The sequence below is a fragment of the Galeopterus variegatus genome, unplaced genomic scaffold, assembly GCF_000696425.1.
Source record: "Galeopterus variegatus unplaced genomic scaffold, G_variegatus-3.0.2 Scaffold1966, whole genome shotgun sequence".
NCBI classification, from domain to species: domain Eukaryota; kingdom Metazoa; phylum Chordata; class Mammalia; order Dermoptera; family Cynocephalidae; genus Galeopterus; species Galeopterus variegatus.
This window is the reverse complement of record NW_007728077.1, coordinates 286,946-299,659: the sequence shown is the minus strand read 5'-3', so window position 1 is coordinate 299,659 and position 12,714 is coordinate 286,946. Positions and strand designations below refer to the sequence as shown.

General features: G+C 59.7%; 1 protein-coding gene across 1 annotated transcript in view; it reads left to right on the top strand.

The window, feature by feature from the left end:
* Positions 1-12,714, top strand: part of COL20A1 (collagen, type XX, alpha 1) — a 30,456-nt gene that overhangs the window by 16,852 nt on the left and 890 nt on the right. Inside the window, 15 exon segments of the mRNA XM_008579853.1 lie at positions 1,390-1,553; positions 1,892-2,001; positions 2,416-2,571; positions 2,673-2,750; positions 3,293-3,379; positions 4,102-4,155; positions 7,211-7,264; positions 7,389-7,442; positions 7,785-7,837; positions 7,939-7,996; positions 8,623-8,694; positions 9,241-9,276; positions 9,402-9,444; positions 9,447-9,467; positions 9,582-9,710. Of these exon segments, the coding sequence (XP_008578075.1) occupies positions 1,390-1,553; positions 1,892-2,001; positions 2,416-2,571; positions 2,673-2,750; positions 3,293-3,379; positions 4,102-4,155; positions 7,211-7,264; positions 7,389-7,442; positions 7,785-7,837; positions 7,939-7,996; positions 8,623-8,694; positions 9,241-9,276; positions 9,402-9,444; positions 9,447-9,467; positions 9,582-9,710 (1,169 nt within the window).

Below are 12,714 nucleotides of genomic sequence, written 5' to 3'. Positions count from 1 at the left end.
GGCCACTGGGAACAATCTTATTGGGTGACCCAAGGCCCTGTTGCCTGCCCCTCCTGTGTCCCTGAGTGAGCCTGGGTGGGCACTAGCGCTGGCTCCCACTGTCCCCCAGTCTGAGCACAGGACACGTGTGAGTCAGTGGGAGCCACTCCCAAGGGCAGAGCTATTTCTGGGCTTGTGGGCTCCTGACCCCCAGGAGTGACCCAGGGACCCTCCAACTGGGGCTTCCTGGACTGGTACCTGCTTCACCCATGCAGAGACCCTGAGAAACACGGGTCTTGGAGAGCCTTTGCTGGGACCATCTAGGATGCATCTTGGGATTGTTACTGTGCACACAGGTCTGGCCGCCTGCCCCCTTTGAAAAATAAACCACTCAAAAGTCAAATGTTGTTGAAAATGAAGTCAGCTTTATTCAGAAATACCGATGACCTGGAGAGAGATGTTAGGCTCACCCACCTCTCCAGTAAACCCGAAGGAGAATGGCCAGACTAAACCCATCTCAAAGACTCAGATTTACTGAGGGGTTTTTAAAACGGTGTTGAGGGGATGAAACACGGGAAATGAAAAGCAGGAGGGAGGGGGACGTGCACGGGGCCAACCCACCTCTCCAGTAAACCTGAAGGAGAGTGGCCAGACTAAACCCATCTCAAAGACTCAGGTTTACTGAGGGGTTTTTAAAAGGGTGTTGAGGGGATGAAACACGGGAAATGAAAAGCAGGAGGGAGGGGGACGTGCACGGGGCCAGGTGCAAGGTCTCACCAAGGCTCTGTCTGCTTTCTGCTCCTGTCCTTGCTATCACATTAGGGTCCTGCTGGAGGGCTGGGATCCGCACAGTGTCACTGATGTCTTCCTTGGCTTCCCAGGTTCTGTACACTTGCAGCTCCAAGCTAGCTGGAAAACAACTTTACATTTATGTAAATAATGTTATCATGCCCCATAACCAAGGTTCGAAATAACAAATAACCGTGGAAAAAAGGGAACTCAGAGAAATGCATGCTAAAAAAAAACTGTGTCTTCAAATTTCTTATAGTCCAGGCATTTTTAGGTCCCAGCATGGTTCCAGTCCTGCTTATTCCAGCAGGGTGACCTTCGGTGTGGTCCTGGCCCAGCCTCGGGGGAGGCAGAAAGGGCAATGTGCCCAGGCCAGGAGCCTCACCTCTAAGTACTTCTTGTCGAATCCCATGACAGCCTGGGAGGGGATTCTGTCCTTTACATATCCCATGTTACTCATGGGGAAACTGAGGCAGGGAGACCTCAGCTTGGCCTCATAGATCCCGGCTCTGCAGTCTCACCAGTCCAGGCTCAGGGGGGCCAATGGCCTCCATGCTCAGGGCGTAGCTGGGAAGGAGATGCAAGTGCAGGGGTCCACCATGGCCGGCAGAGCAGCCTCAGAGCAGTTGACTCACGCCCCCCACCCCCACAGTGACATCCACCTGGCCTAGAGCACACTATTGTCTTCCTTGTGCGCCTGCTCCCCGAAACCCCTCGTGAGGCCTTTGCGCTGTGGCAGATTATGGCCGAGGACTTCCAGCCCACCCTCAGGGTTCTGCTGGATGGTGACCTGGGCCCCTATCACCCTCAACAGTCGGGAGGGAGGGGGCCCTCTGAGCCCTGTGGCATGTGGGTGACTGAAAAAGCTTGGCCACCAGGCCAGGCCAGGCCCATGGGACTCCCCAGACAGCAGGGGCGACGGTGCCCACCCTTGGTGGGGGCAGATGTCACAAGCAGGGGCCACCTTCCATATAGAGGGTCACCTCTGGCTCTGCATCCTCAGGGCTGACCTCTGCCCACCATGGATGTGGCGTGGCCGCAGGTCCTCCAAGTCCCACACTCTGTCTTTCTCCATCATCCGACCGGGGCCTGTTCTCACCTGCTCCTCTCCACTCCCCGGCAGCCGGCAGGAAGTCGCTGACCTACTTCAACCACGACACCATGGCTGCCCTGCAAGAAGTCACCTTCAACCTGCAGGAAGTGAAGAGGCTGTTCTTTGGGAGCTTCCACAAGGTCCTGGAAACACTGCAGCATTGCCCCGCCTGTGGCCTCCCGACGCAAGCTGTGCCCATCTCCACGTGGCCTCCTCCCCAAAACACCTGAACTTGCCTGGAGAGTAAATGCTGGCCTATCTGGGGCTTGTGTCCCACCGTCTCTTTGCCCTGGTTGTTCCCATCTTAACTCGGGTAAAGAGCATCCTAGCCCTTGTCTTCGGGCCCCACAATCCCTGGGAGGTGCCTGCAGCAGGTGTCCCGTGGCCCATTCTGCAGAGAGAAAGCTGAGGCCCAGTGAGGAGGGTTTTCCCAGGGTCCCATGAGCCTTGGGGTGCAGTCAGGATTGTGCACCCAGGCCCCAGGTGATGACACTTGCTCTCCTATTCTGGTCCTGGCCTGGGCTGTGGGGGACCCTCTTGTGCTGTCTGTGCAGGTGCATGTGGCCAGCTGCTCCAAGGTCAGGTTGTACATGGACTGCAGGAGGGTAGCTGAGAGGCCCATCGGGGACGGGGGGATCCCACCCACCACCGGCTTCGTCATGCTGGGGAGGCTGGCCAAGGCCAGGGGTCCTCAGAGCAGCTCAGCCATGGTAAGCCTGGGTCCCACCCTGCCAGGCCAGGCTGGGCCTGTCAAGTGCTGGCGGAGGCTCTGAGCCTCGAACCTGGCTGACCTTGTCCCCCTGCCCCACAGTTCCAGCTCCAGACACTGCAGATCATGTGCAGTGACACCTGGGCAGACAAGGACAGGTGCTGCGAGCTCTCCGTGATGGCAGGTGGCAGCGCAGCTGCAGCCCTTGTCCTGTACGAGGAGGGAAGGGTGAGGGCCCACCAGGCACGACAAAGTCCAGGGTGAACAGGCCCGTCTGGATCATGGCTGTGCTGTGAGACCAGGGCAGGCTTCCTGGAGGAGGCGGCATGAAGGGGCCAGAAGGTGAGCCCAGGGTGGCTGGACGGGATGGTCCTGGAGGCCCTGGAGCAGGCCAAGAAGTCCCAGCTGCAGAGGTGGCAGCTGCTGTGTCCTTGGGTCCCAGGTGGGGGACAGATAAGGTAGGAAGGGATCCATCCAGCCACTGGAAGAAGCCCCCTCAATCCCCAGGGACTCCACAGGGTCCTCCTGACTCTCTGGGTACCGGGCACTGGGCCCAGCTGTGCACACAGGAGGGTAGCAGCCTGCGCCCAGGACCTGCACTCCCCCACCTCCCAGTGTGGGTCTGAAGGTCTCCCTAGAACCCAGGAGTCCTTGGCTATGTGACCTCATAGTCAGACAAGAGCCAGGGAGAGGCCCACTTAGCCAGGAGTCTCTTCTTCCAGAGGGATGGAGAGACATGCCCTGCCTTCCCTTCCGCATGTGTCTGTTCCTCAGAGACCCCCTGGCCCCTGGGGCCCCAAGGACCTTTGGTGAGTCCAGCAGCTGCTCCCCTGGAGGGTGGCCAGGAACTTCTGGCCAACATATTGCTACCATTGGCAGGTGTGGAGGGCCCCCTCACATGCCCCTTAACCAGCAGGAGCCTAGGCCCACCAGCAGCCCATGAGACTGAGCCTGGGCTAAGACCCTTCCCACCAGCTGCGCCTCTGTCCCTCAAGCCCTGAACTTCCCTTCATGGGTGGGGTGCTGACTCCCTCTCTGGCATGGAATCCAGCATTTTCCCAGTGGTTCTATTGGGAGAGGATTCCAGGCCCGGCTGGTCTCTGGGAGTCACAGCCATGCAGGGGCCTCTGTCCTGGATGCCTTGGGCTGTGGCCACTCAGCTCACTGCCGCAGGTGATACAGGGGCCCTTCAGATCCCCAGGAAGGCTGCTCTCCAGGGCCTGGACCACACCATGGGACAGGTCCTAAGATGATGCTATGACCATTGTGGCTGGATCCACCTCTGCCAGCCCCAAGGCTCCAGGATCCATCCTGCAGGCTGGGGCCAGAGCTTCCAGGGCCAGCTCAGGCAGGAACGCCAGTCAAGAGCACTTACTCTGAGCTTGGTGGTCCATAGACCTTTCATGGGGGGGCCAGGGCTTGAACCCAGATCTACCTGAATGCAGCCCATGCAGGGTCAGGGCAAGGCAAGGGGCTAGTTTGTGCCCCTCAGGAGGGGGTGCTTGGGCTCAGCCTGTTTGTGCCTCCACAGGGCCCCCCTGGGAGGACTGACACCCCAGAGGAGCAGGGCTTCCCAGGGCCCAGGGTGAGTAGTATTGGGGAGTCCTGGGGGTGGGGTCCTTGATCTCACCTGCCAGGAGAAAATCCCCCAGCACATTCATGAGAAAGCAGGAGCTACCCGTCACCCTCCCCAGCCAGGGTCTTCCTGAGCTGCAGACAGGCGGGGACCCCGATACCCCATGAAATCAGGGGAGTTTCTGGGCTCCCTGGATAGGCAGAATCACCCCAATGGCACAGGAGGGGAAACTGAGGCTTGGAGAGGCGAGGTCACCTGTCCAGTCGGTGGCCCAGGCCTCTCTGACTCTAGGCGCACGTGCATGCCTCTGTATGCCAGCACAGAGGAGAATACGTTTGTGAGGTGTTTTCAAACGCCTTTAGCCTCAGGTACTTGTGCTTGGGGGTCTGTCGGTGTGTGGGGACAGGGTCTGGCTCTGCAGAGGACAGCTAAGGATGGTGCTGCATGACACTGCACATGCCCGACATGTGCTGTGAGCAGCCCGCCTCCCCCAGGCAGCCCTCCAGGGAGCACTGTATGCCCGTGAGCTCAGCTGTGTGCTGCCCTGCACTGGCTGGTCGTGGTGCAGTGCCTGGCAGGAGGGTTGCATGTCGTGCGTGGAGTTGGCCCGCCCTCTGCAGCCGTGGTCTTGCCCTCCATCAGCGAAGCACGGCGGTGTGGTCTCCACCGTTGCCAACACCACTGAGAAGCTCTCTCTGCATGCACAAATGTGGCTGGAGTTTGAGTGCATCTCAGCATAATGGGTTGAAGGCAAAGGTGCCTGTCCTGAGCGTGAGTGCCACCAAACTGCCCCTGGGGCCGGGCGAGGTGCACCTCCCAGTGACGAGCCCTGTGTGCCCATGGCTAGGGTGTTCTGCAGGTGGACCTGCACTGTGTCCTGCTTGTCCGCTTGGCTCTTGCAAGTGGCTTGGGCACTCTTTGCGAGTCACTAGTGCCTCCTCATGTCACTTTCTCACGGACGCTGGAGCGCCTGTACCTCGTGGGATCAGCGCCTGGGATGTGGGCTGTGACTGTGCTGGCTGCTGCATTCATGCTGACCATGTCTGTGGCCTCAGTGTCCACACAGGCCTCAGGATAACTCCCATCAGGTCAGCGCTACTGGTCCGTCTTGTGCGGCTCTGGAGTTTGTACCGCAGTTGAGAGGCCCTCCCTCAGCCTGAGAGGAGAAAACGCATGTCCTTGTGGTTTCCCCTCATTCTCCTTGTGCCTCTTACACGTGGACACAGATTCTCCTGCAGTTCCTGTGCCATCTCTTCTCAGACCCCAACTGCTGGCCCGTGTCACCCCAGCTGGCCCCTCTGGTGGTGACTGTTCTGCCTGGGCCCTACTCAGGGCCCCTCAAGTGTTCCATCTTTTCCAGGCTCTCTGGTCTGTTCTACTGACTGGTCTGTCTGTTTACAGGCAAGGACACGCTTCCTGTGTTAATCCACATTCATTTAAAATTTCAACATCCAGGAAGGGGTTTTCTTTTACTCCCCCCCCAGAACTTTCCTGGCTTTCCTTGCTCAATTCATTGTCCAGTGAGCTGCAGAATCCACTTGTCCATTTACCGGAACCACATGCAGTCCACAGGGGCTCTCAGGAGCATGCGACAGACACTGCTGTAACGCTGGTCCTCTCATGCAGGAGTGCGGTGTCCTTGCCCGTGTTCAGGGCGAACGTGACCCTCAGTCACACTCGTCGGAGGCTTGTCTTCTCGGTCTTGCTTGGTTCTCGTTTACCCCAAATATTTCGCCTTTTGTTGCTGCTGTGAGTGGGGTCTCTTCTGTCATTGCAGCATCTAACTTGTCACTCACACGCTGGCTATCAGTCTCTGTGCGTTACTTTCGCACCCAGCTTCCTCCCTCAGCTCTCATTGTGATTCTTTTTTATTTTCAGGTGGTTTTCTTGGATTTTTTGCATTTATAATGATACCGTCTGCAAACAGTTACTTCACCTTCTCCTTTCCAATTCTCACAACTCTGTTTTTCTTGTCTGACGGTGTTGGAGAGTGCTCCAGAATTTCGTCCAAGAGCACTGGCGACAGCAGATACTCTTGTCTTCTTGGCTAACAGAAATGCTCCCAGTGTCTATCCACGAAGCGTAGTGGGGTTGGAAGCTGAGACAGAGACATTTTGTCATGTGACAGTAAAATCCACTTACTCTCATTTTATTAGCAGATTTAAAAATCAAGGGTGGGCATTAAATGAGATTTAGTGCTTCTTCGGCTGTAATGGACAGGCTCAATTAATTCTTCTTGGCGTGACTAGCTATTAACTTTGGTATATCCCTAAGTGCTGGACTATTCTCACATCCACAAAAGGGCCAACGTGACCACTGAGTCCTCATCGGCCATTTAACATGCTACAGGATTCTGCCTGCAAACATCTTATTTAGGATTTTTGCACTGATATTTATGAATAAGACAACCTGCAGTTTTCTTTATAGAGTTTGAAATATTATTTTGCTTAATTCAAAAAATAATTTAAAGCATTTTGTTTTGTTTTTTCCCGATCTCGAACAGTTTGAATATTATTGGTGTCACCTGTCCCTTAGAGGCTGGGATCCCAGTGAGGTCTGAGTCTGGCGTTTGGGGTTCAGAGCTCAAGGACAGGCTTCTGTCTCTTCCTTCAACTGGCCTGTTGGGATTTTCTCACTCTTTCTCGGGGATTTCTGCAGCCCCTGCCCCACTGGAACCCAGAGTCAAGGCAGGGGAGCTCTGGGGTGGGGAGTGGATGGAACTGGCTACACATCCTGACTCTGCCATTCACTGGTTTGTGTCCTGGAGGAGCAACCTTGGGATCTAGCCAGGGCCCTCCTGGGGAGGGGTATCAAGGGCCACAGGCCACCTCTGTTCCTCTGTGAAGACATCCCTGATGCCCCCTCAGCCCCTTCCCCTGCCTGTCTCCAGGGAGAGCCCAGGCCACCTGGACAGATGGGACCTGCAGGTCCTGGAGGTCAGCTGGGGTCACCAGGGACACAGCGCTGCATAGTCCATGGGCACGTGGTAGGTCTCACCCTCTCCCCACCCTCACCACCCCCTGTCTCTTCTTCCCTGCTGCCTAGCCCATCTTCCCCTCTCCAGAGTCCATCAGGGGTCAAAGAAGAGAAGGGGGACCATGGACTCCCAGGCTTGCAGGTAGTGTGGTCAGGGCAGGGTATGTGGGCAGGACACATGGGTGGTGTGCGTGGGCAGGGCCTCCTCCTCTGGGTATGATCTTGTCCCCTGCCTGGCCAGCCATGACCACCTCCATTTCTTCCAGGGCCACCCGGGCTACCAGGGCTCCCCTGGGAAAGTCGGCCTCCAGGGACCAAAGGTACTGGCTCTGGGCCTGGATACTGCATGGGTGGGAGAGAAGTGGACCTGGGGAGGGTCTCATAGATGGAGGCGGTGGGGGTGGGGGTGGGGGTGGGGGCCAGGGCAGGCTGTCCTGGCCAGGACAGAGGGGAACCCCAGCCCATACCAGGGACAGGGCCCTCCACTGCCTGGTGGAGGGTGCTTGGCTACATCCACTCTCGCAGCAAGGTGCAGGTGCATGCCTGCCTTGGCCCATGGGTCACAGGGTGCGTCTGGGTGCTGCAGGTGTGCCAATCACTGTGGGAGGGGCATGTATGGGTACAAGCCCCCACCCTAGCTCATCCTTTCCTTTGCCCGGCAGGGAATGAGAGGACTGGAGGGGACTGCTGGTCTGCCCAGCCCTCCGGCCCCAGGGTAGGCACTGCCTCCTCATGGGCCCATGAGCCTGAGGTTCCTTGGGGCTGGGCAGTGTCGGTCTGGGAAGAAGGGACTCAACACTGCCTCCCACTGTGCAGGTCACCCCAGGCACCTGCCAGACCCTTCCGCAGGGCTCTGCAGGGCACGCGAGCATCTGTGCGCAGGAGCGTCCTGCCAAAGCTCTTTCTTGCCCCATGGGGCAGGTTCCTGTGGAAATGCAGCATCTGTACAGCCCCAGCACACCTGCACCCCCATCCATGGGAAAGGCAGGGACTGGGTGCCTGGGTGGGCCTGGGCAGGGGCTTCACCCTGTCCTGTTAGAACTTCTTTCTCTTTGCTTCTGGGTGTGTCAGAGCCCAGCAGCAGGACGCAAAGGGCAGCTCCCCTGCACCCCCTTTGCACACCTCGAAAGCACCTTCCCTCCCACCTCCCCTTCTGCTTCTCAGAGGTCTGTGCTCTGACCTTGGTGCCTGGATGTGGGCAGCCAGGAGGCCCTCATGCAAGGGCCACCTGGATGGGGAGCCACTTTGTGGTCACACTCGGGACAGCTGGAGCTCAGCAAGGGGACAGAATGAGCTCTGGCTGGCAGCTGGGGGTGTGGACAGGGCAGGGACCAGGTTGGGGAGGTTGGCGTTGAGGCATCATGTGCAGGAGGAATGGCCTGAGGGAGGCTAGGACTGTAGGGGTCTTGCCTCTGCAGTGGGGCCCCAGCTTGGAGACAGAGCTGCAGGGGCAGTCTCACTGGAGGTTCAAACCAAGCCTCGACTTCTGCATCTTTGCAGGGGTTCCAAGGCATGGCGGGGGCCAGGGGCACCAGCGGGGAATGAGGATCCCCAGGGGCCATGGGGCCCACGGTAAGTCCCCTCCCTACCCATGAGCCAGAGGCAGGGAATGAACTGTGTTAGTAGAGTCAGCTGCTCGGGGCTCCGCCTTGGGGCTTGTGCAGGTCAGAGTGGAGCTGGGGCGGATTCTGCAGGACAGACCTGGGCGGAGGGGAAGGGAGTGCAGCTGTGGGCTCCTTGGGGAGTGCTGGGGGGACAGACCTAGGAGAGGTGGCAGCAGCTTCCCCTTGGGGAGCCAGCACCCCTGGAAGACCACCTTGGCCTACAAGCAATGGGGGGGCTTTGGCAGCTCCATAGGGCTCCCTTGGGTGGGCCCCAGGATCCTGGGGGAGTTGGGGAGGTGGAGGAAGGCGGTGGGTGGCGGGCACAGGCCTGGCTTCTGGGCCTGGGGTGCCTGGCTCTAGGCTGGGGGGAGGGTCTCCTCTGGGCAGCGTACCAGCTGGTAGAGACCACCATGACAGAACCTCTCATCGCCTGCTCTCTGCCTGCCCTGCTGGGTCACAGACCACTCCCACCCCGCCCACCCTGTGCACTTTTCTCTTTTTCCTCCTGCAACAGGGGCTGCTGGGGCCTAAAGGGGATTGAGGAGAGAAGGTGAGTGAGGCCAAATCTGGGGTCTTTGACTCAGTCCGGAGGTCGGGCATTTCGGGATATGGCACCAGGCGGCTGGTCTGGCCCTCAGCTGTGTGGGTCCCAGAGCCGGCCCGTCTTCCCTCCAGGGCGAGCCCCCATCCATGGCCTCCATGTACCAGCTGGTGAGCCAGCCTGTGAGTCCACCATCCAGAGCGAGTGAGGCCCATGCCCGCCCCGCGCCGCCCCCACCTCCACCTGGAGACCCATGTGGCCCCACAGGCCTTGTGCCTGCGCTCTCCCAGCTGCTGATGCCTTGTCCCCTGCAGCACACATGCTGAGGCTCAACTCCTTCCTTCAAGAGAATGCCAGGCCCCCGATGCCCATCATGGAGGGAAAGAAGCAGACAGGCGGGCCTGGGGCCCTGGAGCCTCCTGGCCGGCAGAGCGAGGACAGAGGTGTGGCATGCTTTGCCCGGGCCCTGGGGCTGGCTGGGGCCTCGTGCTGTGTTGGCCACGCAGCCCCTGATGGAGGCACTGCCCACCCCACCAGTGGCAGGAGAACCAGAGGCTGCCTGGCCTCCTGGGGTCCAAGGCAGCTTCTTCCCAGTCTCCCAAGACACAAGAGCTGCCGGCCTCCCTCCTACCCTTCTGCCTCTCCCCACACGCTGCCCCCCACGAGCATGGTGTCCTCAGGGATCAGTGTCCCCATTGCACCCCCATCTAGACAAGGGTCACGAGGACCCCACCCTGTGCCCCCCCTCCTGCCCTCCACCTCCACTAACTAAACCAACTGCTGAGCTGATGACAAGGCTCCTGTTGGGAGCTCAGGGACCCACCAGACCACGGCCTACAAGCTCTTAGCCTCAACTGAAGGACTGGATGCTGGGAGGCCAGATTCTACCTTCCTACTGGTCAGAACAGGACCTCTGAGAAAGGAAAGCTGTTGCCACCGCACCCTTGGCTCTAGCACATCTCCCCCCAGCCAGGTGAGCCTACAGCCCCCAGTCAGAGGGACAGCCCTGGGCCGCAGGGGAGCCCGTCTCCAGGACCTCAGTGAGGAGCTGGTGAGTCCCATCTACCTGCATGCTGAGGGCACGAGGAAAGGAGGGGCATGTGGGGTGATAGGAGCGCAGGCCACAGGTAGGTGGCCGTGGAGGTGCTGTGGAGGCCGGGTCAACCAACGGACCCTGGACTGGGGCAGCAGAACACAGAGGGGCTGAGCAGCATGGGTCAGTGCAGTGGGCATGTGTGGGGCTCATGGGTCATGGGGGAGCCCAGCGAGGGCAGGAGAGGCCCTGATGGGTCAGCACAGTGGGGAGGTAGAGTCAGGCGTGCAACCTGGCCAACACCTGCACAGATGTGGGGTGTGCACAGGGCTGTGGGAGGGCTCCTGGAGGTATGGGTCAGAGAGTGGGGTTAGGGGGGTGGGATTGTAGCTGCAGATGACTTCTGCCCTTCCTCAGCAGCCCCAGGCAGGTGGCCCCTGTGTGCAGACTCACCTAGGGGGCTGGTTCCAGGAGCAAGTATGGGAACAGGGAATGGATGGGCATGGCATGTGGACAGGGGGCTCCTGATGGGAGGGAATATGTGGATGAGGTCAGAGCCCAGGGCCAGGAAGAGACCTCGTCCTGCTCAGCGGACCAGCTGGAGGCGCCTGTCTCTGCTCTTGTGCTCTGCCCGGGCCCAGCAGGACATGAGCTGGGCCGCTGCGTCCTGAGCTGGTGCCGGCTGTCCAAGGCTGCTCCCAGACCTATCTGCCCTCCTCTCCCAGGAGGTTCCCTGTGCTGCCCCAAGTGACCTGCCCCTGCCCCCTTGGGTGTGTGTGGACTCCACGAGCCACTCTGTCCTGGAGAAACTGGGACAGAAAACCTCAGGAAGAACTTGAAGATAGAAGGAGAGGGTGGCGAAGGAGCCTGGGCAGCCCCCACAGCCCCTCTCTCTGGAGCATTTCCTCATCCAGATAAACCACTGGTTCTCATCAGTCAACCCGAGGCGGCTGCTCCTTACTGGGGATGGTGTCCCCGCCCTTTTCCCTGCTACTGTGTAGCTCCCCTCCTCCCTCGGGAGCCACGGCCCCAGATGGGGCATGGTGGGCAGAGAAGTTCTCTGCGGCCCGTCCCTCGCCTCTGTCACACACAGCCCTTCTCACACTGCCCTCACCCACTGCGCCCGCACAGCAGCGAGCGAAGGGTCCAGCACTGTGGCCCGACCTTCTGCCAAACCCCCACTGGGGGTGAAATCCAGACCCCTCCCCACCTGCCCCAAGACCCAGCACATTTCCTGCCACCCCCACCCCAGGGCCTCTGCACACACTGGGCCCCTCCCTGCAGGCAGCTCCTCCCCAGGTGTCACCGTCACCTGTTGTGCCCCCTCAGAGCAGCACCCCACCAGCCCTGGCACATCTCTGTTGGCCCCTTTGCACCACCATGGCCGCCTCACCCCCTCTGTCCCCAGTCCAGGAAGGAGTCAGATCCTCGAATGGGAGTGACTGCCCCTCCCTCGCCAGCCTCTGTGCTGGGCTCCCCATGTGGAGCCCAGCCCCTTGCCCTTGGGTCTCAGAGAAAGACTGTCCCTCCCAACCCTGCCGTGCTCCATGGCGTCTCTGCCCCCGGGTCTCTGCCCTAAGCCTTATGGATGCTCTGTGAGCCTGGGCCTCTCTACCGTGTCTCCACCACGGTCCCAGACGGGTCTGACACAGCGTGGGGATTGGCCTCTGGGAGAAGCAGGAAACTCCACTTCTTTTTCCAAACAAATGTCTAGTAACTGGTGCACTCTTACCATTGTGCACCGAGCAAGAAAGGGGCCAGGGACTGGAGGGACCCTCGTTCACTCATCCCGCTGCATCACTGGGGGAAGCAGAAGGAAATGTACTGAGCTGGGAGAGACCCTGACGCTGATGACAGGATCGCTCGCCGAGACAGCGGCAGCAACACGGACCCATACAGGCGAGGGCACGGCAGCCTCACGGCCAAGAGCTCGATCCACGGTCACGGAGGATTCCTCACTTGTTCCAAAACCGCCAAACAGGAAATGACAGACAGAGTCGACACGGAAGAGAACGCCTGCACCCCGCGGAGAGGCGTCCCCTCGAGGCCAGTGAGCAGCCCCAATACCAGCTCCCATCACCACACGACAGACAGAAGCAAACGTCAGAAACTCTCACAGGCTTGTGGACAGACGCCCAGACAAGTCACAGGTCAGAGGGGTCAGAGCAGCTTTAAGATGGGTTCTCCCCAAAGCACACGGCCGAAGTGGGGGTGCGGCTACAGCTGCGCTGGGGAAGTCGTAGCCGTAAGTGCAGATGCGGGAGCCCCTCCCAAGCTGGCCCCATGTCCTCCAGGAAGGATGCCAGGTCACGTGGCTTCTGCCCAGGAGCTGAGCCAGCTCCAGACTGTGTGATTAGTGATGCAGCTTGGTTGGGCCACTCTGTTTCTCCAGCATGGGGAATGAAATGTCCCCT